At 40.1% G+C, this 27,469-nt stretch overlaps 1 protein-coding gene and 1 long non-coding RNA gene across 6 annotated transcripts in view; one reads left to right on the top strand and one right to left on the bottom strand.

Moving 5' to 3' along the window:
- Tafa1 (TAFA chemokine like family member 1) overlaps window positions 1-27,469 on the bottom strand; it is a 669,539-nt gene that overhangs the window by 515,044 nt on the left and 127,026 nt on the right. For 2 of the 5 annotated variants that reach the window (XM_021227818.2, XM_021227819.2), the window contains one exon: window positions 12,659-12,779. In XM_021227818.2, coding sequence (XP_021083477.1) covers window positions 12,659-12,779 — 121 coding nt within the window. Of the gene's footprint in view, window positions 1-12,658; window positions 12,780-12,888; window positions 12,982-14,719; window positions 15,243-27,469 lie in introns of those variants that run through there. The other 3 variants (XM_040737128.1, XM_013114244.3, XM_005071187.4) reach the window with 3 other exon arrangements.
- LOC121136566 lies at window positions 11,645-26,125 on the top strand. The gene is made up of 3 exons (XR_005873596.1): window positions 11,645-12,126; window positions 25,731-25,921; window positions 26,000-26,125. It is a non-coding gene; the product is annotated as an uncharacterized LOC121136566 (long non-coding RNA).

Below are 27,469 nucleotides of genomic sequence, written 5' to 3'. Positions count from 1 at the left end.
TGATAGAGACTAAGAAAAGCTCTCAAGCAAGGTACTTACCTAAAATAAAACAAAGCCCTTGCACGGGAATTCATTTTCTAACTTCCATTGGTTGAGACTATCCTGCTTAGTAGTACATGGCTATGACAGAAGCATGACTGGACTGAGACATTGCATAACCTAAGTTTTCTTCTCACATATAGCATGATTTCCCACTTTTTGATGGGTGGAGCAATGAGGATAACTGAAATGTAGGGTTTGGTGCAGGTAAAATGTGACAGAAAAAGGATCATGTCACACTGGACTCAGTGAAGTAAACAGAGGTACCACTCAGACACTGGAAATAATCTCCAGTTTGCCATCTCAAGCCATGTCACAAGCTACAGGAACTTGATCAAACCAATGAACTTATTATTTTAGACTTTCTTCATAAAATGACATGATGCTCCAACTTATGTTTGTGAGGACTAACGTTTAGGCTCATTCTTTCATTTATTCATCAGCAAGTATTCAGTTGTCCTCACTTTGTGTAAACAAAGTTTCCAGCATGACCAGCATTTCCTACTGCCCAGAATGTATGAACTTATGTTAAGTGGGCTTTATTTTTTAAAAAAAAGGTCATCTCTATTATAAGAGGAAAAACTCAATTCACAGCACCCAGTAAATAGCCAATAAACATTTGAGGAGTATCGTATACTAAATGACTGTATGTTAAAAATAAAATTAAGAGATGTTTTAGGAGAGCATGAATAGTAGATTTTAGATAAAATGAAAATAGAAAGGAAGTTTAGGAATATAAAGGCTGGAGTGTGGTGGTATGAGGGATGGGGATAGGAGAGAGGGTCAACCAAATATAGGGTGGTTGAAAAAGCCATGTAGAAATCTACTATATTGAAACCAGAGGAGATAGTAGAACATATGCCATATGGAAGCGAAGGGAAGGAATACCGAGTGCTAAAGATAAGTGCTGTCAAAGTTCAGCCCATTTAATAAGACATCTAGACTACTCCCCTTGCACCAAGATTTAGAAAACATCAAGAACAAGAGTGTAGAAAGTGATCACTTACTGATCTTGTAGGCCTGATAAAGGACTGGAGACTGGCAACCCACAATCCATAAATTTACTCTGTTTTTTCAATAATTCTGGAAGCAGCTGTCAAAAATGCTGTCCTACAAATATTCACCCAGTGACCTCAATCGAGAGTACCACTCCAGGATGTGACAATTTGCATTCTTGGCAGATGAAGAGGTGCATGGAACAACCACACCTTTTCCATTTGGTGTAACTGTATCTAGGATGCTTCCAAGGATACCATTGCACTGCCCTTTATCATTTTATTTCATAAAAAGAGATTGAATGATTGATTGATTGATTGAGTTTTCATTATGCCAAATATTATTTCTAATTTAAGCTTCTATGAACATTAATCTCTTGTCACATAATTGTCTTGACAAAAACTGTCCTTAAACTTCTAATACCATAGCTCAACAAAGAAGAGAAATCTACCCCATCTATTTCAACTTTATAGTAGCAGGAGTCCTAGGAGATAAATTCTTGGAAAGAAGCCTGTATGAAACACTGTGTTTTGTTTGTTTGTTTGGTGTGTGTGTGTCAGGGCCTCCAGCCATCAGTCATCTAGGCTGTATCACATACTCATAGAGAAGATGTGACACTAAGACAACCCTGCCACCTCTTCTGACATAAAGCAAATTCCAAGAAACAGGCCTGCAGTTTATCTGTCAGTTAAAGATTAGCTTAATTGGAAAACTACAAGGTCTTCTGGAGATAGGCCTGAGCAATGGTAAGTTGTAATAGATAGAATCGGACCATGCTGTCAGGTTAGCAAACAACATAGAAGGTCCTACCCATGACCTCTTGCCCTGTAGATTATGTTGCCAGGCAATGCAGCAGACCACCTCTCCCACTGACCTCTTACTCCTGCAGCTGCAAATACACCTTCACCCCTTCCCGTCCTCACTTCTCCTATATAAATCCCTTTGTGATGAATAAAGTCGTCGCCTTGATCAGAATCCTGTCTTGGTATCCATTCTTGTATGACCCTGTCCTGCATCTTTCTCCTAGGTGTCCACCAGCCCCCACATTGAATGTTCTGCATGTTGGGGCATGTGTGTGGGTGTGTGTGTTAGAGATAAGATGAACCTATTAACAGGTTCTTATAAAGCAATGTTCTAGCTCTATGGACATAAAAGTAGCAAGAGAACACATTGCAGAGGTTTACAGTTAGTGTCCACATAATGGCACTATATAAATAATAAATACATGCACATAGAGTGATGAGATGTGCGAGTTTTAGCAATTAGAATCTAAATTACCGCGCACACACCTTCTTTCACCAGGGCCTGATGTATCTGGGCTGTCCTCCGTTTTGTTAAGTAACTTAGGATGATCTTGAGCATCTAACATTTTGCCTCTATCTCATGAGGTCCGAGGTTACAGGTATGTGCCACTGCACCTGGTTTATGGGGTAGTGCGGGTCGAACCTAGGGCTTCATCACATGCTAGGTAAGAATTCTACCAGGTCAGCTTCTGATCAACAGTCTCTCAATCATAATTCTGGATTGGCTTAATGGTTAGTCTTCTTCAACAATTTAAAGCACAAAAGAAACAAATATGCATCATTCATACTATAGGGTTAACCAAGCAGCCCTCAACAAACTCAATGATAATGAGAAAACTAAACCAACAGCGATTTATAATTAAAAAGCAAGACCACAGCAATTGAAAATCACTAACAACTAAAACAACTCTCATGATACACTGATAACAAATTGTCTTTTCTCAAACGGGGTGAATTATAATTATCTGCATGCAGGAGCTCCACAGTGTTTTCTAAGAGCTGGCAGCCAGGTTTCCTATGAGGACACTAAATTAAGAATGCTCAGGAACCTCAGTTATATGTCATTTGCAGAAGAATGATGACATAGGTGGCTTTCTAATAAGTTGCCTTTGTTCTTGCATGAAATAAATGCATATGCTTAAAGAACAAGTGAAAAAGAAATAATATTGGCTTTCAAGATATATTTATGACATACTAGTGGATTGCAAACTAGATTCTGAGAACTTTAATAAAATATTAAATTAAGAGGTTTATGTGGGCATCACAGTACTTCTGGATGCTGTTCTCCATTTTATTACATTTACCGATTACCATTTCTCCCAAGCCTTAATTTAAAAGAAAATTAATTGATTATTTTAGCTGAGATTCAAATGAGACCTCTGATTAGAACAATGGCCTCATTATATAAAAACTCTCAGTTGACTAGAGCCCCCATAACAACAATTCAAGTATACAGATTCAAGTGTTTGTGCCTATTGGGCGATACTTAGGTCATGGCTCAAGTGTGCACACGATTTTAAGCCATGCCAAAATAGATGTGGCTACAATGCCCCCATTTGTAACTATTGACCTTCCCTCTCTTGACTCATCCTGCATAAACATACTTGATAAATTCATTAAGAATCAAAAAAACATTGGAGCTGGAGATAATCTTGCCTTGCAGTCTGCAGGAAGGATGTCACTCTTAGTCAAGATTTGTTGTACCACCTGATATTTACAAGATAAAGAAAGTACACATAAACACTAAGATTCAGGATCCCTTTCAAATGTCAGAGTATTTCCTCACATTGGACTAGGCTCAGAGGCAGCCCAGAACAAGTTCATTCCTCAAGATGTGTGTCTATTCTTTAGTTATCTCAGTTGTCAGCACCCCTATTGCCCTCCTCCATAATGTTCAATTCATTTCAGCCAATGACTCTTTGAATTTTGCAAGGAATCGTTCTACATGGAATTGATAAAATGAACAAACCAGGTCTTGGGGCAGTCTAAAGATTCATTATTTGACAACATACATGACTATTTATGGAATATATGGATCACTTTCTTGGAGCATTGATAGTGTTCATTCATTCTTTCTGATCATTACCCCTGAGAACTGTAGTGATTGACAGCTTAGGAGATGCTACAAGCTCAGCCTCTGACTCCTACTCTATGGTCATCTCTCCTCACCGTATTTGAACATTTCTTAAAAAGCTAATGTGGTCTTTTGCAACCAATATGTGAGTGTTAGAATATGCAAAGATCTTGTTTAAATAAAGCCTAGTTGACCAGCAAATATTATTGAATCATTATTTAATCTCTTTCAGAAGGAAGTTTGGTCTGTTGACCCTAATCTAGGCTGCGCGGTTAATGACTAGAGCATGATATTGCTTTCCTTAAATTTAGGTGCTTATTGGAATCTAGGAGCTGGAATTTTGAGTGTGCAAATCAATCAGTCCATTCTTCATCTGTAGAACGACAAACATGACAATCCCTCTGGATATGTGTATTCAGATGGCTTTTATTTATGATTGGGTGGCATGAGGCATTCTAAAAGAGAATGTCTAGTCAGAATGAGTAAAGGTAGACATTGGTGATGTCATGAGAACAATGAGAACAGTGACTATACCAGAGGGCACCAGGGATTTCTGCCCTTTAGGACACATGATAAGACCTGGTTTGATGTCTTTCCTACATGAAGGAAGGAAATCTTTAATCAGCAGACAGACCCCTCAATATTCAATCCAACTTTCTGGGAGGAAAACTTCATGATAACACCATTTCTGTTTTTATTCTGGAGACTGTTATTACATAACATCAACAAGGAGAAAGAAAGATCGGGCTAAGAGAGTTCCCCGTGTGCTTTAAGGACATTATCTTTTGGGGGATTCAATTAGTTTATACAACTTGTTAACAAAATAATTCATCTTTTCTTTACCCCAAAGAAGGGGGAAATTGCCTATTTGCTGCTCTCTTTGCTACAAATCTGAAGTGAATTTTTTCTCTTGAAATAAAAAACTTTACACAGAGAAAGCCCTTTCTCTGCCTGTTAAGGGGACCTTTTTCTTCAGTCCTCAAGTTCATCCCTATGAGGCCTTTTCAAACCTAAAGGGAGAAAAGGAAGGCTATTGTTAAAAATAAAAATCCTTAGGCATTTAATATATGACTACATTTATAGGTATAATCACTATATATTCTACATCTATAAGTGCATTTCAAAGCAATAAAAGAGCTGCCAAATATCAATATCAAACAGTTAAATTTCTACATAAATAGAAATATATATGCTATACTGATTATTTGCTGCTTGTATTAATATCCATTTGAATGGTGTCCACATTCCAATCCCACATACAAACAACTTAAATCTATAGTGTCCTGTGCTGATACACACATTAATCATAACAACTAATGAGGAGACTACAATTCTATCAAAACTTTCATTTTTGCTGAATAATTTAGCAAGTATCTTCTAAGCATCTGCATGTCAAGTACCTTGCACATACTGTGATATAAAGGATGAATAAAATTTCAGAATTCTCTTCTCCCACATTTCTCAATGCATGTGATGTGAGTATGCATTGCCGATACAGCCAAAATAAAAAAGGAATGTTTGAAAAAAAGCTTTTTATCTGCAACTGTTTCCAGAACTTTCATCACTTACACCATATGTGTCCTATAGAAAAATATATCACAGATCAATATTTGTTTCCTCAGAATTCAACCCCATTTTCCCAATAAGGACCTTTATGAAGCATATTTTGGGTAATACTGGTTTACAGTTTCTATTATTAGAAGGGTCTAAGGAGAGAGGCCTCATTATAATTTCTTACTCATCCTCCTTCATTTTTGTTTTAAAATGAATTTTTAAAAATTGTTAAGTCACTTAAGAATTTTCTTCAGATACAACAAGGACATCTGTTCAACTATGTTCATAGCAGCATTATTTGTAATAGCCAGAAGCTGGAAGCAACCTAGATGCCCCTCAACTGAAGAATGCATGGAGAAAATGTAGTACATTTACATAATGGAATACTATTCAGAGGGGGAAAAAACAATGGAATCTTGAAATTCGCAGACAAATGGATGGAACTAGAAGAAACCATCCTGAGTGAGGTAACTCAGTCACAAAAAGACAAACATGGTATGCACTCACTCATATATGGGTTTTAGACATAGAGCAAAGGATTACCAGCCTACAATCCATACCGCCAGAGAAGATAGGAAACAAGGAGGACATTAAGAGAGACATACATGGTCCCCCTGAGAAGGAGAAAGGGATGGGTTCTCCCGAGCTAACTGTGAGCATGGGGGGAGAAGAGAGGGAGTTAGGAGAAAGAGAATAGAAGAAGAGGAGGGGAGAGGAGAACAGGAGGGGGCACAAAGATTGAGTCACTAGAAGAATAGAGGAGAGCAAGATAAGAGATACCATAATAGAGGGAGCCATTACAGGTTTAAAGAGAAATCTGGCACTAGGGAAATGTCCATAGATCTACAAGGATGACACCAACTAACAATCCAAACAATAGTGGAGAGGCTACCTTAAATGCGCTTCTCTGATAATGAGATGGATAATTACTTTATATGCCATCCTAGAGATTTAATCTAGTAGTTGATGGAAGCAGAAGCAGACAATCACAGCTAATCACTGGGCTGAACGCCTGGAATCCAGTTGCAAAGAGGGAGGAGTTATGAGCGAAAGGGTCAAGACCAGGCTGGAGAAACCCAAAGAAACAGTTGACCTGAACAAGAGGGAGTTCATTGAACCCAGACTGATACTGGGAAATCAACATAGGACTGTTCCAGACCCCCTGAACATGGATGTCAGTTTGTTAATCTATGGGGCCTCCAATAGTGGATCAGTATTTATCCCTAGGCCACAAATGGACTTTGGGAGCCCACTCCACAGAGAAGGATACTCTCTCAGCCTAGACACATAGAAGAGGGCCTAGGCCCTGCTCCAAATGATATAACAGACTTTGAAGAGTCCCATGGAAGGCCTCACCCTCCCTGGGAAGCAGAAAGGGTATGGGATAGGGTAGTGGGGGTAGGAGAGGAGGGGAGGGAGAGGGAACTGGGATTGACATGTAAAACAAGCTTGTTTCTAATTTAAATTTTAAAGAAAAGGAAAAAAGAATTTTCTTCAGCTTTCACAATTACTGCATGATGTTTGATAGTTTTTCATTTTTTTCAAATTATTTTAAAATAGTATTCTGCTTCTTGTTTTCTTCATCAATCAGTATCTTAGGAGTTTTCCAAATAATTCATCCTTTGTAATGGCCACACTGAATGCCACTGATTAGATGTGTGCCATAATTTATTTCATCAATCCCATTTTGATGGAGCTGAAACTCTGTTGTTGCCATTATAACCATTATTGCAATAACTATACCTCAACATAAATCTTTTCACACATGTCCAGCATTTTTCTTGGGGGTTAGCATCTAGAAGTGGAAGCATCAATGCATACATTTCCCATTTTAAGAGATACAATGCTGTGGGGAAATGGTTCACCAGCTTCAGTGTACTCAAACTAAAATGTTCTGCAGTGTTTCGAGTTGAAAGCTCATCATCTCCTATGAAGTTTAAGAAATTGGTAATTGTCAACTAATGTTCATTTGTGACACTACTAAATCCTTTAGTTTGCTGTGTAGTGTAACATCTTGTTCTTAACTATGAATTGAAGGCATAGTCTTGTGCTCAAATCAGTAGTCATTTGTATGGTATTTCCATCATTCTTTCCAAGTTCATAGCAGTGACAGAAAATATGTAGTTATATCTTTACCTGGCCCTGGTATTTTGGGGTTTAATTTGATGTCCATAGCTGCATTCTACCTCTTGGAGGTCAATATCAACCATCAGATGATCAATGCATTATCACTGGCACCAGCTTACACCAAATAACAGCCTGTCTTCTCCAATCCTAACACCAATCCACTATACTTAGCAACTTCAAGCTAGTAGGCATTCCTAAAAGGAAAATATGCAACCACAGTTGTGCCCACTAGTTATTACACACTAAAACTATTCAGTAACCCTTTATTGAAAAGCACCATTCAGTTTTCTAAAAATGTTGTTTTGAATGATAGGGTAAAAATTAATGTAAGTTATGTACAAATTTTTATTGATTAACCCCAAATCCTCATGTTAAAATGGATGGTGATGTTCACTATATAATAAAGTTACAAACAAGGACTTCTAACATACACAGTAACCTTACTACAGTCTTAAATCTTGTCAAGTATAAATTACATAGATATTCTATTCAGAGAAAAATTTTATATATCATTTCCAATGTCAATGAAATAATATTGACTCAAGAACAAATGATTCATTGTTTACTTCTAACGTGTCTCATGTGATTCATAGATACATAGTTTTATTTGTCTAAAGAATCTGAGGGATCCTTTTCTAGCTAAAGAATTTTGAGAAGACTCATATTTTATTGTTTTAAAGATACATACACACACACACACACACACACATCCACCCACATGCCCCAAATAAAGCAAGCATTAAAACTGTCATCATAATTCATATATCTATACTAGGAGAAAACATAATCTTACTTTCTCTTTGGCAGACCATGTATCCTTTTTCTCCCCTGCTCCCACTGGTGAGTGTGAAGAACTCAGGCTGTCCTAATTACTAGAAACCAAAGAGATATTACACCTGAGTTTTCATTGTTGAATCTGTGTTTAAAATTAACTGTCCTTACAAAGGTTTGGTATGGGGGAGAGGCACAAACATTTTTCATGTTGTCATAGTAACTTCCTACATCTTTCCCCAGATAAAAATTATTCCCATATTCAATTATTGAAATTATGAATCTGTTAATCTATAGCACATTTATTCACTTATGTAATTTTAAATTTCAGTTTCATTTGATTGACTGTTTTAATCTTCCTAACTAGTGAGTAAGTGAAAATAAATGGTGCATTCCTAATACTATAAATATGAAAAATAGGAAGTACTTAGGGGCTGCAGGCGAATACATTAAAATCAGTCAGTTTTCTAGTTAACATATTCTCATTCTGTCTGTGCACAAACCCACTATGTTGAGGAGACAGATCACAAATGCATGGCTTTACAAAAACACTGTCACAATTTCACGTTATGACAGCAGAAATTGGCCCAAATCTCTAACCATTTCCCCTAACGGGCCCAGGCTGGCTGGTGCCATCCAGGTGAGGCGCAATCTCAACAAGGGGAACGGCTCGTCAAATTCCTCTCATCTGTCAGTGTAGTGGATTATTTCTTGAGAGACTAAAATTGCCTGCTTGCAATCGGAACACCATCAATCTTGCTGTGGAGGGGATGGAGAAGCTGCCTGTGAGGTGCTGGCCTGAGGGGGAGGGGATGCCATTCCTAAGCAGGTGAGAGTTGCTGTAAAGCCCCCTCCTCTCTCTCACACACAGCCCAGACACACACACACACACACACACACACACACACACACACACACTCCTAGTGAAAGATTTGTCATTTTACACATTTCCACATACTTAGCATGCACGCCAAGTACACTGCTCTGCCTTGGGAAGGAGGTGATTTTTCAAGCTTAGGCAAATGTAGCAAGGCTGGGGTCTGCTGCTGTCTCATTCTTTCTTATCATGTCGCTTATTTTCACTGATTTGAGAGAATGAAATTATGTTTTTCCTTTTTTGCTCATTTATCCAACTATTTATTTATTTATTTGCTCACTTAGGGATGGATTGTCACAGATAACTGGCCGTTAGTTTTTTCTTTGTTTTGTTTTCACACACATTTCATTAGTGTCCCTAAAGATTTAAGACCCACAAAGGAAAATGCCACAACACTTATCTGAAAGAAAAAAACATATTTTTACTCTTAAAATCAAAACAGAAGAACACATTAAAGAGTGACTGAAATAATGTGGAAGATTTCTGTGACCAAGATCTATCACTTTAATCTCTGCAGCTGTTGTAGCAATCTTAAGAAAGTTGAATAAGCACATTACACAGACCCACTGGACTTCCAAATCAACGTAATTTAAATCCCTCTGCATCTAGAAGAAGCATTTATAGTTCTTCCTTTTCCACAATAAGGCGGAGCTAGGACTCAAAGAGTGGATATTTGGGGGCAGATTTGTTGGTAACAAAGTTCCTGGGTATATTTAAGGTATAATTTCAACATTGGCTGATAATGAGCAAACTCCACAATATATAAGAAAGAACTTGAGCAGTGAGTTTAATTTTAGGCAGAATCAATGTTTAAAATATGCTATTTTAATAAGACCTATGATGATATGGATTTCTTTGTTACACACGATAGCCCCAGTTCCCACAAGCGAATAGGCATGCTGCATGTGAGAGTTCCCTACAAACTATACAAGCTCTTTTTTCTTTCTTTCTTTTTTTAATGACTACACACACAGCATAAAGTAAGAGAGGTTGTAGTCACAGGCATTTCCTAGCCATGTATCGCATGCTTAGAAAACAACACAGACAACAACTTTTGTCCTGGCCAAGTGGATCTGTTAGCAGAGCAAACAGTAAAATTTGACTCATTCAACATCTGTGACTTACAGGTTGCAGTCCCTCAAACAGGAGGTGACTGTGCTTGACATTTAGAGGGAAATTCATATTATACCCAGCACTTCTCACTTCCTAGGAAGTCATTCCCACCATTATCATTCCGCCATGCCCTGATGGGGAATTTAGTTCAGATATGGAAAGTCCAAGTTCATGTCAGAAAAGTTAGTAACAGAGATGTTGACCAGTCCCTGGCCCCCACTACCAGCCACCATCTGCTTCAGCCACCTCCCAGAACTGGCTTGCAGTTTAAATGGGTGTGTGCGTTGATCTGACCTTAAAGTCTTCGTAGATTATATCTGATGCTGCTCAAGAGGCTACCTGGTATAGACAATTTGTCTATTTGGGGACATTTTCCCCTCTTGTGGTAGAATCACATGTCCATGAACTTCATTGACAGCCGTTCTGGGGGGGGGGGGTTCCAGACTGTCACCCAGCCACTCCAAACTTCCGTGTCCATTCTCTGAGCAAAGGGGGGTAAACTATATCCACTTACACAGTGGTTAAACTAGCAATATGAATTAACCCTGAACACAGTCTCAGCACTGTTGGGTTGGATGGTTGTTTTACCTCATTGTTGAGTATTACAGAGAAACCACATTTCCCAGGTTATTTGTATAACTATGTAACAAGCCCAAGACTTTTCTTGCCAGAACATATTGGCGATTAAGTAGTTGGAAGTAGCTCAGGGATCCCCAAATCCACGATTGTGTTCCTTCCGTGTTGGCACTGAAGCTTCTGGCAGAAATCTGGCACTTCCCGTGCCAGGGTCTGCACACAGGACACAGAAAACACAGGCAAGCAGCACCAGCAGCCTCTGTGGTGAGGTTTCCATGCCCACCCACAGGGGCACCAGCGCCCCCTTGCTCCCTTGCTGACCTGGCTTATGGAAGGGAGGAAGGCGGCTGGGAACCGGGGACAGCTGGCTTCCTCCTCCCCCAGCCCTCCTCTGCAGCGGAGGGCAGCAGACCCAGCAGGCGTGCTTGCATGCATGAGCTGGCATGCACCCTCGCAGCTCTATCCAGTCTGCCCCAGCCTAGAGGCTGAACCCTGGGAGGCTTCAAAAGGCACCCAGAGAGGGACTGAAGAAGGCAAAAACATGAGTGCATGAGTGCAGGGTCACAATCAAGGCTGCTGTGGAGCCAGGAAAGACAGCCCTAAAGGACCTGGACCTGCAGCGGCAAGGAGAAGCACTGTGGATGGCAGGAAGCCCGGGAACTATACGGAGAGGGCGAGGGCGCTGGAGGGAGGGCGGGCAGCAGCACTCCAAAACTGAGGAGTCGGGACTTGGGTGTGCAACTGGTCCCCAATCGTTGTACTTGCCCATCAGAGGGGCCCACCAAGGACGGTGAAGGTAGAGGGTGCCGCGAAAAGACACAAAGGCTAAACACAGCCACAGGGAAAACGGGAGGAAACCTTTCTGTAAATCAACCGGGAAGCTTTAAGGACAATTGAACTGGGGATGACTTTGTATGAAAAAGCTGGAGAGACAAAGAAAGGAAAATTAGGATCGAAGAGTGGGACAAGGGAAGACTTAAAAGCCCGAAGAAAGCAAACTGCACCCGGAACTAAAAGGAAAACTAAACCAATAAAGAAAAAATTGAAAAACAGCATGCCAGAATGAACTTGTTCCTGCAACTGCCAACAGAGGGAAGAAAAAAGGGTGGGGGCACCGAACATACTGGAGGAACCAAAAGTGATGGATGGAAGGAAGGGAGAGAAGACTGGACGCAAATTAAACCAGACACGACATAGTAAGTTGCTGTTTCATTTTCTTTTTCATTGACAACTTCTAAAGTCAGTCTGGTCATTAACACATCCCTGGAGTCCTTAGCCACACAGATGGAAATGAGAGCATCTACACTAGGTAACAACCCAACCCAGCAAATTCATGCCTCCTCCCTAAATCCTCCAGTCTTGAAAGTTAGAGAATTTTTTGCTATTGTCCAAAAACCAAATCACTCTCCTAAACAAGGTGTGCAGAAGAGGATAGCGGGAGTGCGGGGGGGGTGGGAGGGTTGATGACTCCTTTAAAGAAACCTGCCTTTTCCGAGAAATTAACAGAAATACCTCCAAGGCATTTTTGGTACACTCTCCATCCCCCAGAGCATCCAGCCCACAACATGTCTTAGAATTCAAAGGCAAACTGCCCACACTATAGCAATTTCTGTCACTTGCGTTCCACCATCTGTTGAAGAGACCACGGTGAGCCTGGAGGAGCCTGCTGTGGAGCACCTACCACACACACACACACACACACACACACACACACACACACACACTTACCTGGTCTGTGCAGGTGGTGCTGCTGGAAGGTATGCTGGAGGGATCCATGGCAGAGTAGCATGGCGCAAGCACTTATCCACAAGTACAGGACCCAGGACATCGCAGAGACCATTGCCATTCTCTAAAGAGAACATGAGACAAGAACAGGTTACCTCCTGCTTGCAGCCCCCAGTGCAGTCCGTCCCACGGAGGAGGGGAGGGAGAGATCAGAAGTAGTGTTCTTTTGCTACTTGGCAGGCTAGAAGGATCTTTCCAGCAGAAGTCATGCCAGGGAGTGGGATTGAAGACCCTTTCCAGAAGCTCATAAATAGGTCCCTTAAGGTCTGGAAAACAAAAGGCCAATGATTGCCTAAGACGCAAAAATAAAGTTTTTGACTATCAATGAGGCAGACGAAACCATTTGATGCCCATGAAAACATCCAGTTTTACACAAAGAGCTGCAAACTAGTTTTCCCATGCATTCAGAAGCTGCAGACTTGTTCATTCTAACTTCATTGCAAGTCTGACATAAGCCTGGAAGAAAAGAGTGGGCTCTTTTTTCCCCTTTAATTCCACAGTCATGAATTTTTAATGGCAATGCTGTCCTCTAAACTAAGTAATCATTTCTCAGAGGCATGCTGTAATCTCCCTACAGAACTCATCTTTCTGACTGGACTTGAAATCGGAAGGAAGTGTGTCTTCAGCCAGAGTAAGTTTAAGATGCAAGGTCTACACATCTATCCTCCAGCAAGCCATAATTTACAGTATTATTGTGCCTCCTGAGACCCCACTGTGGCATTTTCCAGAGCATTGATGAATATGCATATACAGGTGGTGTGTGTATTTATGAGTGAGCACATACCTTTTCTCAGGCCCTGAAACTTTGACAATCTTATCTGTACCACCAAGCAAGCATCTCAGGAACTACGGAAGCTCAAGGGCGCTACATATTGTCCAATTTCCCAAACAACACCTTATGCTGCATTTCATATTGCCAAATTAATCAAACTTGAAGCATCTCCCTTAGTCAGCCAGTGATAGGAGGCATCTTCTATACAAGAATTCAGTTAGCAACGTGCCTTTCTCTTGGAGAGCTCAGAGAGGGTTTGTGCAACCAAGGTTGTGTTTTCCTCTTTCCCTCTTTCAAATGACACCCTTCAGGAATTTCCACTAAATATTGAAACCCTGCTCCTGACCTCCCAGTATGCTTTCCTTATCTGTGGAATTTGGTACTCTTTCAAAACAAGTGATGTGCAGCAAAAATAAACATTATACACACACGCTTATATATGTCTATAATTCTGGGTAGTTTGCAGGTTTTAAAGAAATGGAGTGTTTGAGAAGGGCTTTGAGGATAACAATAGATAAAACGCGACAACGGTAATTAAGTGCGAAGTGGGAAAGCGGTCTTTTCTACCACATGGAGCCATCAATGCCCCAGGCAGGGACTCGCCAGACCACTCACTTTCTAATTAGTTTCTAGTTTGGTGGCCCACTGTTTACTTCTGTATACTGCATGCTTTGCCTCCTAGTTTTCAGAGCTAGCAGGACAGCATAGATGCATTCTCATTAGCAGGGATAAATAACAACTCCCCTCCTGAGAATCCCCAAGTGAGTGCATTTTAGAGCCTTTCAGAACAGCCTGCAAATTACAGAAAGACAAAACAGAGGTGACCTGGCACGCATTTGCTGTGTTGTCAATCACTGTTAAAATGTATTGGAAATTTAACTCAGAAAAAAAAATCCAACCATCATCAGAATTTAACAATTCCTCAGAGCTCGGCTGTCTCTTGCTCATTTTTAACCCACATAGACCTCTGCAGGCAGAAAGATGCTCTAACGTGACAATCCCAGCACTTCCCTTTTTCTTTCTTTTTTCCTGATAACTTTCTTTAATTCCCAGCATTACTTCCCAGGCTCCTAAATATCTCTTTCCCTGCTTGCTCGCTCTCCGACAGAGCTCTGCTCCGCTCAGCGGCAGTAAGTGTTTCCCCTCAAATAATGCATCCAGTCTAGCATACTTCTCTGAATATGTTTCAAATCTGCTTTCTGAATCTTAAATCTTGACAGAGGCTTTCTTACCTGAAAAATCCAGCCAAGAGCAAGGCACTCTCCTAGTGTTCATTGGAAAGAGCTAATACTTTTTAAAATCCATCTGTGCCACAAATCCTGAGATATTCAAAGAGAATGCTTCCCAGCAGTTCTTTATCAAGAATTTAAAAAGGAAAAAAAAGGATTTCCTCTTCCAATCCTATTTCCACAGTTAAGAAGACGTTGGGTTCGTTCACTGTATTGTCAGAAAAGGAACCAGGGTTTGAGGGGTGGAAACCTTGTCATTTTCACCTTTAAATCATCTCCTGGCGTCACCTCTGTCTGACGAGACCTTTGAAGTGATGGTGAGCTAATGTAGTTTCCCCCGATGAGAAGCAGTTTATAGCCACCAACAGACCATCCCCACTCCGGCGCATTCAGGACAGAGTTAGGCAGCGAAATGTAAGAGCAGGGCTGCTATACCTCCTGTAAGGAGCGGGAGTCTGTTTCAGTACACCCTTCCTCTCTAAAGTCTCACATGTCTTAAAGTGACATTACCCTCTATTAAGATACCGTACATTGTAATAACTGCCCTTAACTCTCCCACGACTCAAGCAGCGCTTTAACACACTAGTACCTGATGGTTTGTGGGGGAAGGTTTTGTCTCATACCATTCTCATGCCAGGACACTGAGAAGGGAAAAAAATGAAAGAGAAGGAAGCATCATGCAAAATATTGATAGTGTTAATGACTGTTAGGCTTGGAACTGTAAATGGAAACATGAAACACACACCAGGTCTTACCCCTGAATGTTTTTTTTTGCCAACAAGTTAACCAAATATACTCTTAGACTTAACCTGATTTTTTTTCTGTTAGTTGTTTTGTCAGCTAAATCTCAGAATACCATTTATCTGGAATATAACTGATGTTTGTGTTCCTAAGTCAAATAAAAATCTTTGGAGTTATTTAACATGTTTAATAAGTAGAAATATATCATTGTTGGCACCAAAGACTGAGTTATAATGAAGAAATATGCTCAAGCTTCTTTGTGAAAGTATTTTTGCTCTCTGTAAATAGCATGCTAGATGGAAAGGGAAAACACACAGAAGTTCAGTAGCATCCTGAGTACTATGGTGTGAACCCCAGCTTCCCTGGAAATATACTATGATTGTATTTAAACTTCAGACACATGGGAGATGACCTACTTTTCTTTTATAGGCTGTGCTCGTGATAAGTCTCTGAAATACTCATTCAATTGCTTCACAAGTCACTTACACCACACCTACTATGTGCTAGATGCTTTTGATAAAGCTAAAAGAAAGACCAGTAAGGTCCCTACTGTCAAAGGTCACCACCCTAAGTCCTCTACATTATTTCCAGAGCTGAGATGGTTCTCATAATTTTCTTACCTTGAAAACTTCAAAGTTTCTGAGAATACCTTTGCCTTTTGTGGGTTTTATAAAGAAGGCTAGATGCTGGGGTGCATCTTTGAGGAAAATTTTTCTTTCCTGTGCTCTACAAAGTGGAAGAATGAGACCCTCTTGGTGCCTCACCAGTCTTTCCCACTGTTCTTTCAATGATCACACACACACACACACACACACACACACGGACACACGGACACACGGACACACACACACACACACACACACACACACACGGATACACACATGCCTCTCTCCACAAACAAAAATTTCAAAATAATAATCAAATGAGTTAATAATGACAAGTATGTAGTTTGGGTTCATGTGACTCATTTCTGTGGCTCATTTCTATCATCTTAATTAACGGGTGTCTATAGAAAGTTTATTCTCATGCTGCAAAATCAAGACAAAAATAGAAGCAGCCACAGGAGCAGGAGCCAGAGTTCACTGGACCTTCCCCATGTGCTTGCACTACTCTGAATTCTATCTTGTAGGGCAATAATCTAAAGTGTTTCACTAACCCAGTAGGACAGGTATTGCCATTATCTCCATCTCACAGATGAGGAGCATGGAGGGAAGCTAAGAAAGTGAAAAGAGCTCTTTCAAGGTAACAGAGCACAAAGTGGCAGAATGGATTCCCGCTCAAATGCTCTGCACAAGAGCCTAGCTCTTCAATATTCCAATAAAGGAATTCAGGAAAAAGTAATTTTAAACTCTGCCTTTGTATTTCACTTGTTTTACAGTAAGGCAGTTCCAAAATTTATTAGTCATTTATTGTAGAGACATTATTATTCTAGACATTTGAAACACTAAGGTACTCAAGAGAGTTTTTGCCCCATGATTTTTGGGATTTCTGACTTTGGTTTGCAAATGGTATAGGTATATGTGGTACCTGTGTGTGCACAAAGGCCAAAGGATATAAACTGTTTTGCTCTGTCACTCTGCCCTTTTTTTTTCCCTAGACAGGGGTTCATCAAACCTGGAGATAGGTTGGTGGCCAGCAAGCCCTGACAATCCTTCTGTCTCTGCCTCTGGGTTATAGGCATAATGGCTTTTGATATGGATGATGGGAATTTGAACACAGTCCTCATCCTTGTGTAGCAAGTGTTTTTACTCACTAAGCCATCTCCCCGGCTTCAATAAACACTGAGATTTATTTCAACTTAAACTAAAGTGACTCTCATGCCTTTCAGAGAAGCTGTGGCTTTACATCTTCTGACCGTGGAAGGATTGATAGCAGGTACACTTTGGGTTGGTTAGGGTTTAAAGCTTTGGTCAATGAAGACAGGTGTAATCACACTGGTACTGGAGTTTTAATGTTTGGAGAAATACCCTCCAGATCTCTCTTTGCCTCTGGAATAGGGACAAGCTGTACTGTCAGCCTAGATCAGATCACTAAGGGACCACAATGAAGAGGACCTTCCTTCTCCCTTCTCAACTCAGATGGATACACATAGTGAATAGAAAGTAGTTGCCAAAGCAACTGAGACTTGTAACTTTATTATAGCATAAAATTGAAAATCCTGATTGATAAAGACTTAAACCTGTATTAGTCATTTCCTAATTAAATTGTTTTGTTCCATGTCCTATCCTAAGCTATCCCCAAGGAGACAACAGTGTGCCTATTCAAACTCCTGTCTTCAAGGAGACCACTGTGATAGGAATCTACTGGCTGTTGCATGTCAAAGCACTGATAACCATGAAGCATGGAATATTGGGACTAGAGGCCTGGGGTATCCAAGTGAAGAATGATGGATAAGCTGATCCCTCATGTAGATGATGATGACTGACCAGTGTCATGCAGGGAAAATGTTTGAGAGAAAGGGAACTAAAAAGGATTATAGACTTATTATTTTTAACTTCCAGTTTCATTAATTCAAAATAGTCTAAGCATTGTGGGGTTTAAACCATGTTCTGGGTCAAATTCTTATAGACAGACATTCAATTACAGTACCATATATGCATATATACATGTGTGTATTTTTTTAAATATCCTATACACTAGAATTCCTCCTATGGAAATCCCACATATTCAGAAAGAAGGCTCTGCAGAGACATTGGAGGTAAAATTAAAGCATCCAGAATGCTTAAATAGCCTCAAATTTTCAGCAAACTTTCATGCACAAGGAAAAGTGGGTAAGTAGAAAGTAGAGACTTCTGTAACATGATGGAAACCTGGGAGGAGGCCAACCATCAGTGGGAAAGAGGTGGAGGCTGAGAAACGGGAGAAATCAAGTGAACAGAAGCCAACCCGTGCAGTTGTCTTTCACAAAGTATTTTATCTGAGTATTTTGTCTGCATGTATGTATATGTCTGGTGCGCATAGAGGCCACAAGAGGACATCAGATCCCCAGGAACCGGAGTTACAGATGGTTGTGAGCATCCATGTGGACACTGGGAATCAAGCCCAGGTCCTCTGCAAGAGCAGCCAGTGTTAATTGCTAAGCTATCAGCTGCCTTGGTGGAAAACTACACCCAAAGTGTAGGATAACACATTTCTCTAGATGAAACTGTAGCTCTGAATGATGACAACTCTTTATACAAATGTCCCATAGAGTGAGTGTGATTTAAAACCTAGCCTGGAACCCTATTTCTCATACTTGGTCACATTGCCCACCCTTACCACCTGAGAAGGTGCTTAATCTTACTTCAACTTGATATGCAGTGTTTTGTTGATACTCATGGGAGACCTGCCCTCTCCTAAACAGAAATGCAGGAGTGTGGGGTGGGAACAAAAGGGGGGTGGAGACAGGGACTGGGAGGAAAGGAGGGAGGGAAACTGTGACCAGGATGTAAAATAAATAAATAAATTTAAAAACAAAACAAAAAACAACAAACTAACCTGTGAAACCCATCCAGAGAACTAAGTTTCATGTAGAGAAAACAGGCACCATGGCTTATTTACTCAAAGACAGAAATTTCCCATTTATCTCATTCCACAGTTTTTATTTCTGGTCATTCGAAATGAAAGCTGTCCTCACTCCAATTTAAGAATAAGTTAATTGCTAATTCAGCTCATTTTAGTCCACAGATATATAGAAGAAAATATGAGGTGAGGCACGTAAAATTTTATGTCTGCATATTTCTAAATTGAAAAACAATGAATGGAATTTTAAATAAATGACAGCCAGACTAAGGACACCAAGTTTGAGTTCAATGCAAAGTCAAATGGTTTAGACGTAGGTCAAATATTTCTTGGATAACACATTTTAGCTGTGAGCTCACAACTCTGCTTGCCCCTCCTTATTCTATTTCAATTTGTTAATGAAAATGATGACATAGACAAAAGGATTGTTGAGAAGGTTGGAATACAAATGTTGTCAGTACCACTACAAAGCACATACCCTCATTTTGTTCTGTTCTCTTTCATTTTCTTCTTTCTTCATTTATTCCTTTTTTTTTGTAGAAGGAGCAGTTATTGGGACTACCCATCAGTTAGTCTACAATGTCCATTCTAGATGCCCCCCCCCATAGGTTCACATGTTTGAACGCTTGGTCTCCAGTGGATAGCCTTGTTTACAAAAGTTGTAAGAACCTTTAGGAGGCATAACTTGATGGAGGGAGTTGGGGAGTGCCGTGAAGCTTTACATTCTGGACCAATTTCTGTTTACTCCCTGCTTCCTGAATATAAATGTAACCTGACCAGTCAACTACTGTCTCTGATACTATGTGTTTCCAGGATGGACTCTATCCATTAACAACTGTCAGTCAGAATAAACTCTTTCGCCTTTCAGTTGTCTTTTTTTGGACAGGGTCTCACTGCAGAACATACAACTCACTAGGTAGACTATATTGGCCCTGAACTCACAGATGCACGAGCTTTTGCCTCCGAGTCTCCCAAGTGCTGAAATTAAAATCACCTGGTTCCTGCTTTTGTCCAGGCATATTATCACAGCAACAGAAAAAGAAGCAAAGACAGTACCTTCTCTATTATGTACCGTGTTATAGCAAAAAACATTGGATGAGGAAAATAGTATGAACAGAAATCAGGTAAAACACAAAGCTATAATATGTGTGCTGATGATGCTAGTTAGATGCTCATGTGTCATCATAATACATTAATGGGAAAAGAAGAAAGGTATAAACTAGTGTGGACCCTTTACACACTGTTTCATCTAATACAAAATAGCTAATAGATGGATTTTTTGTTAAAGACACCTAATTTCAGAGAAACTGTATGATTAAAATAATGTCACATCTCTGTCTAGCAGGTTGAAGAACTATAACTCAATTCATCTCCAACTTCTAAAGCCCAGGTGCTAGGCAACCCAATTCTAGGCAAACGACATTAATAAGAAACAATAAACTTCAACTCATAATTATAACACCATAGGCCTATTCATAAAAGTCAAAGAAACCAGATATGAGAGAAGAATATGACATGTAAGACATACAGCCATTCAAAGACAGTACTATTTTAATGCTAAGTAAACTACTCAGTAACCACAATGAAGAAGGGAACAATTATTCTCTTAAAATCTAGAACAAAATACGATTTAAAAAAACATGCAAAAGTAAAATAAAGCAAATGAAAATGGTGATAACAAAGGAATCTACTGCTGTTTAGGAAACAATAAGACATTGGAGTAAAAGGGGCTGCAGAGATGGCTCAGTGGTTAGGAGCACTGGCTGCTCTTGCAGAAGACCCAGATTTGGTTCCCAGCACTCATATGGTGGCTCACAACCATCCATAACTTCAAGTCCCTCTTCTGCCCCTCTCAGGCACTAGGCATACACATGGTACACACACGTAGGCAGGCAAAACACTTATACACCTAAAATAATAAGTTTTAAAAATTAAGCAAACTGTCAGTAATAATAGTATTAGTGAGGCTAGATTACCTGTTATAACAAAAATAACGATAGTCTACTATTTAGATCTAAACACATAAGGTAAAATTTTAGTAATTGAAGGAAAAAGAAGATGGAGGCAAGACTGTTCCGAGGCCTGATAAAAAGGTAACCTTCATGAGGAGTCTCATTTTTCAACGCCAGCAGCCTATCCCTGCAATTACTTTATCAAGTAGAACTGACTGCTCATTGCTTATCCTCTCTGTCTTGTAAGCAAAAGATAAAGAAAGAATGAGGCCATTTCCTTTGCTCTTCAATTCCTGATTTCTTCATTGTCTTTATAGGACACAGATAAATATGGACTCACAATAGCAGCCCATCCTTCTCTCTAAGCAAAGTACTGGTAAGGCAGAGAATGGGGCAGGGGCGGTTCTTCATTGCAAGGGTGGTGTGAGCATGAACTCTAAGCACATAAGGGTTGCAGCATCATTACTTTAGTAAACTAAATAAACAATCACATGGTATTTTGCTTTGTGAGAATCTCAGATCCAGGTCTGGTGTTATGACTCAGAAGGTAAAGCACTATGTAACATGCAAGCCTGAGGATATGAGTTTGAATCCCACAGCCCATACAATTGCCAAGTGAACAACATGGGTTCCTGCAATTCCAGAATGCAGAAATTAGAGAAGGGAATCTTCAGAATAAGTTAGCTGGTCACATGATCTGAAGTGGCAAACTGCATTTTTGAGAGAGCCTGCCTCAGTGTGTAAGAGGGAAAGTAGTCAAGCAATACACCTAAATGATTTTCTCAGTCTTCATATGCACATACACCTATGTGACCAAGCACCTGCACATATAACACCACACATGTGAACTTGTAAACATATGAATATCATTTGCAGGCACATGCAAAAGAAGTATTAATGCTACTTTAAAAAATCCCTCAGATTTCCAGCTGATCTGAAGTCAGACCCCTCCCCGTCCCACTTAGATTGAATTACTCACTCACTCATCAGTCTGTGCCTGAAATGACTCTGCCACAACCCTTTCAACAAACTTTCACATGCAGTTGTTCCTTACTATTAACTCTGCTTCCCAGCTATGCCTCAAAGCATCCATTGTTTTCTTCTTCCTTCAATCTCCATACCCAAGGCATATGCATCATCTTTATTTGATCCATAGCAGTACCTTATTAATGAGTCCACTTCCCTGAGAGTGTACATCTTCCATCCATATCTCCCTTATTTTGTATGTAACTGGAATATGTTCCATACCTATGGTGATCACTTTACTCTTGCTAGTTTGAAAATTTTCAAAGAATTCCCACTGAATTTAAAATAATGTCCAAATTTCGTGACTATGATTGACAAGGATCTGAGATGGACCCTCTAGACTACAACTCTGGCTTATTATAAACATTTTATGATGGTTATGTTGTCAACATGACAGAATCTGAAAACACCATGAAGACTTGCATCTCAGAGCACCCTTGAGGGATTACCTAGATTAGGTTAGTTGAGGTAGGAAACCCACTCTACACGTGAGCAGCACAGTTAGGGACTGCAGTCCTGGCCTTCATAAAAATGAGAAATCAAGCAGAGTGCCATTACTCAATGTTTTCTACTTCCTAGAGCTGCAGTGTGACTAGCTGCAATGTCTCCATCTCTTGCTGCTATGATGAACTGTACCCTTGAACTGCGAGCCAAAACTAGCTATAATTTAAGATGCTTTTATCAGTTATTTTGTCCCAATGAGAAGAAAAGTGACGACTATGCATGTCTGCTCTTGCTCCTGCTAACACCTTTCCTTAGAAACTTGAATGAGACATGGAAACTGTTCTTCTGAAACCTTACCCTCTGTTCACACAAGATAAGGTGATTATTATATGATGTGTTCCTGCAATCTTTGGGGTGTCATTTCTATAGCCCTAACTAACATTGTCAACAGCTATATCTGAAAGTATCTGCTTAATATCCGCTTTATCTCCTTGCTGAAATAAAAAGAACAAGCGTTTGTTTGCTGCTGCCTCCTCGGAATCTAATATAATGCCTGCGATGTAGTAAACACTGAGGTGTTTGAATGAATAAATGAATAATAATTAATGAATCAAGTACCAAATACTAGTTCACCATCTAGCATGCATGTATGATAAACTACTTTTAATAGGACTATGTTGATTTTGTCATTATTTCCTCTCACCTCTGTTAGACTCTTGGTGAACAATGTATTCATTTAAAAGGGGTGAACAATGTATTCATTCACAGTCAGGGTGAGCACCTTGCCCTGTGTTAGTCCTCTGTTTTGATGCTAAGTAAAGAAAATTGGCCCATACATTGTTTAGAACTGCAGTGGTATGAATGAGTCTCCATAGGCTCATATCTTTGAATATTTGAACTTTGATTGATGAAATTGTTTGATAAGGATTAAGAGGCGTCGCCTTATTTGGAGGAACCGAGTCTGTGGGGCAAGCTTTAAGGTTTCAAAGGACTCTTGCCATTCCCTTGCTCTCTGAGTCTCTGTCTCTCTGCCTCCTATTTGTGGATTAAAATGTGAGCCCTCAACCTTTCCTACAGCCATGCCCTTGTTCTACCATCATAGATGCTAACCATCTGAAAACATAAGCCCAGTTAAGCACTTTCTTTTCTAAGTCACCTTGGTCACAAGTTTTGTCACAGCAATAGAAAAGTAGCTGATATATATCCCTGCAACAAATACCTTATTTTTCTGAAAACAAAAAGGATGTTCTCAATTTGCAGCCTTTAATCTCAGGATTTGATATCCAAATATAGTCCAATGCCACATTACACAGAAGCCCTGAAGAATGGAAAAATCTACATATATTGCTACAAAGAGACACCATGGCCACAGCAACTCTGAAAAGGAAAACATTTAATTGGGGTGGCTTGCTTACAGTTTCAGAGGTCCAGTCCTTCATCATCATGGTGGGGAACATGGTAGCATGCAGGCGGAAGTGGTGCTGGCTACATCCTGATCAGAAGGTAACAAGAACTGGTCTGTATGTTATACTGAGGGAAGCTTGAGCAAGAGAGACTTCAAAGCCTGTCCCTCCCCTCACGGTGACACTTCTTCCAACAAGGCCACAGCTACTTCAAGAAAATCACACCTCTTAATAGTGCCACTCCCTTTGGGGACCATTTTCTTTCAAACCACCATGCTAAAGAACTATGTTTGCCTGAGTTTGATCCCTCAGAATCGACATAAGCTGGAAATGGGGTCATGCATATTTACTCTTAGTGCTATAAGAGTGACACTATAGGGACCCTGGGCCAATCAACCTAGCCTACTTGGCAACTTCCATGCAAATAAGAGGCCTTGTTTGAGACACACACTGAGAGAGGGAGGGAGGGAGGAAGGGAGGGAGGGAGGGAGGAAGGGAGGGAGGGAGGTAGACAGCATGTCAGAAATGACATCTGTGGTTCTCTTGTGGCACGCATGAGTATATACACCTGGGCAAATGTGTGGACACACACAGACACACATACACACAGACACACACACACAGACACATAAACACACACACACACACACACACACACACACACACACACACACACACACACACACCAGGTTTCCCATTGCCTCTTCTTGTCTCTTTTTCCACTACCCCTGTCTCATCCTCAATTCCTTCTGCACTGTGCCCTACACTCAGGCACTAAAACACCACTATGTAGCAGAATCTCCTGTAATCCCAGAAATGTTTTCCCTGTACACTGGCTAACATGGTAATTCCACTATCCCACTAATTGTCAAGTATTTGAAATGTAGTTAGTGCAGCTACAGAAGTCAATTTTAAATTCTACTGACCTTTATTTTTTCTCTTTTTGCCATTGTTTTTTAAATTTCATTTTACATTTCAACCACATTTTTCCCATACCTCCTCCTGCCCCTCCCACACCCCTGCCTCCTCCCACCCCATTTACCTCCCCCTCAGCCCACCCTGAGTCTGTTCTTCCTCATGGGTAAGGGTTCCCATCAGGAGTCAACACAGTCTGTCAAGATAGGTTGGGAGAGAGCCAGGCCTGTTATGCATACATTAAGTGGCATGGCATCCCACCATAGGGAATGGGCTCCAACAAGCTAGCTTATGAACCAGGTTTAAATCAAGGTCCTACTGCCAGGGGTCCTTCAGCTAGTCCAAACTTCACAACTATCTCCCACATATGGAGGGCCTAGTTCGGTCCCCTGGAGTCTCCATAGTTCTAGGTCTAGAGTTCATGAGTTTCCACAAGTTTGATTCAGCTGTCTCTGTAGATTTCTCTATCAGGATCTTGACCTCCTTTGCTCATAAATTCCCTCCTCCCACTCTAATTTTATTTAAAGTTAGATAGTCACATTCAGCTAGGGGCCAATGTATTAGAAAGCATAGCTCTGGCACTCACCATCAAGGTCAAAGAAAACAAAATCTGTGCCATTGGATAGTTGACAAGAAGTTAGAAGGAGAATAATAACTGCTATAGCTTAAATGTACTCACCAAAGCTCATGTTGAAATAAAGACCCCATTTGGATGTATTGAGAGTGGGGGTCAGGGGGGAATTTTAAGAGATTCTGCCATCATGAATGGGTTAACCCATCCATGAGCCAATGGATGAATGAGTTAGTGCATTATTTTGAGAGTAGGTTGTTCCAAAAGCCAGCTCTGTCTCTTGTTTGTATCCCTTTCATGATATAATAGCCTCTGGTCAGAGTTTTGCAGATTTCCCACCAGCAAGAAGACCTTCAAACCTTCACCAGGTATGGCAACTTGTCCTTGGACCAAGCAGCCTCCAGAACTACATGCTGATTAAACCTTTATTCTTTATAAATTACTCAGTCTTCTGTGTTCAGTTATAGGTGCAGCAAGCGGACAAAGACATCAATCTTCCAAGACACTAATGACATAAAAAAAGATGTAGGCTGTAAATGATGGTTGCCATTTTCAGGAAAAAAAAACAATACTAGCACCATTTCAAACAAGAAAATAATAAAGATGTATGGTTTCTTAGTGTTTGACAGCTCACAAGTGAGTTCAACTCCAGGTGAGTTTGCGTCTGCAATTCCATTGTGCCATCAAAGACCTAGATGTCTCATTTCTAATTATCTCTTAACCTTTCCAGATATCTTTTTCAAGGAAATCTCCTCATCATGGATGCATCAGGACTGCTCACAGGTGTCTTAGCCCTGTGCTTCCTCATCTGTGGCATGAGTTTTGAGCAAGGCAAACCATGGCAGCTATTCTCAGGTAATTCAAGATCTTGTTGTTTGTTGCCAATTATTGATGACACAGGTTGTGCCTTCCTCGACCTTGTTGGTATATAGTAGAGCTGTGCTTTTCACTGCAGCAGCCATTAGTCAGCCATTGTACTTAAACCTATACAGGTAATGGCAAGATATAGGATTATTTCTGAGCTAAGCCACATAAACAAGGATTTCTCCTTTATTACCTTCTACAGAAAATCACTTCATGTCTCAAGAGGTTAGTTTGAGTCAGTATGCCTCCTTTCCTCCTGCCGTCTGGACCAGGAGGAAAGATCACAGTGCTGGACTTACAGCTCAGTAACGCCCCACCCCTCACCTGTACTCTAAGAGAGATATATATGGCACACAAGGAAACATTAGAATATTAAGGCAAGGGGGAAATGTTGATAAATTATGATCAAAGCTATAATATTTTCTATAGTTATGTATACTTTTAATTTTCCTACTTGGAAAAATTCATACTCACGTTTTTCTTTCTTTAGTATCACTTTAGTTAGAATTAATTTTTTTAGTTTTATTGTGACACTTTCATACATATATATGATGAATCTCCCCCAACTGCTCTCCTCCATACAGCCTTCCCCCCACTTGCTGGTAACTGTTCGTGCCCCTAAATAGTTTCTCCTTCTGTGTTCATGTCACACATGCTCATTATTTTAGAAAGGTAGAAAACTCAAGATCTAAATAAAGAGTTTTAAATCATCTCTGATGCACTGCAGCAAGTTTTGCAGCACTCACATATAAATGTAAATATACCTAACACTTTTCTAAGCACATCTATTGGGTGTCTTGCTTTTCTAAATACTGAACTTTTAACATTAACTATATTGAGCCAGGTGTAGTCCTGTAATGCCAAAACTTATATGCTAAGGCAGGAAGATACTATCAATCCTGGGATCAACCTAGACCATGTAGTGAGTACCAAGTGTGCCAGGGCTACACAGTAAGACCCTTTTTCGAAGAGTAAAAAAAACATTTCAAATAAATTTTAAAAGTTTTTTTCTTGGGATATCACATTTTCCAAATCAGTAATTCTTCCTTCAATGTTGTCTTAACCGATATAAAAAGTTTTCTTTTTGTAAATAGTCCATATGTATTGGTTACTTCTCACGTGGTTGATCTTAGTTTCGATGAGACAGAGCCAACGAGAAGAATATTTCTCTACAGAATACTACATGATACTAGTTGTTAACTCCAGCAAAAGTACTCCATCTCCTCCCCTTCTAGGGAAGAAATCCTAGTAAGACTTCTCAACTCTCTATTTTCCTATAAAATTTATTTTAAAATAAAATGTCTTCTGAGTTTCCTGTCAATATTAGCTCTTCTCT

This window comes from Mesocricetus auratus, unplaced genomic scaffold (assembly GCF_017639785.1).
Source record: "Mesocricetus auratus isolate SY011 unplaced genomic scaffold, BCM_Maur_2.0 Super-Scaffold_100676, whole genome shotgun sequence".
Taxonomy (NCBI): domain Eukaryota; kingdom Metazoa; phylum Chordata; class Mammalia; order Rodentia; family Cricetidae; genus Mesocricetus; species Mesocricetus auratus.
The sequence above is the reverse complement of the archived record's forward strand: the minus strand, read 5'-3'. Positions and strand labels throughout refer to the sequence as shown.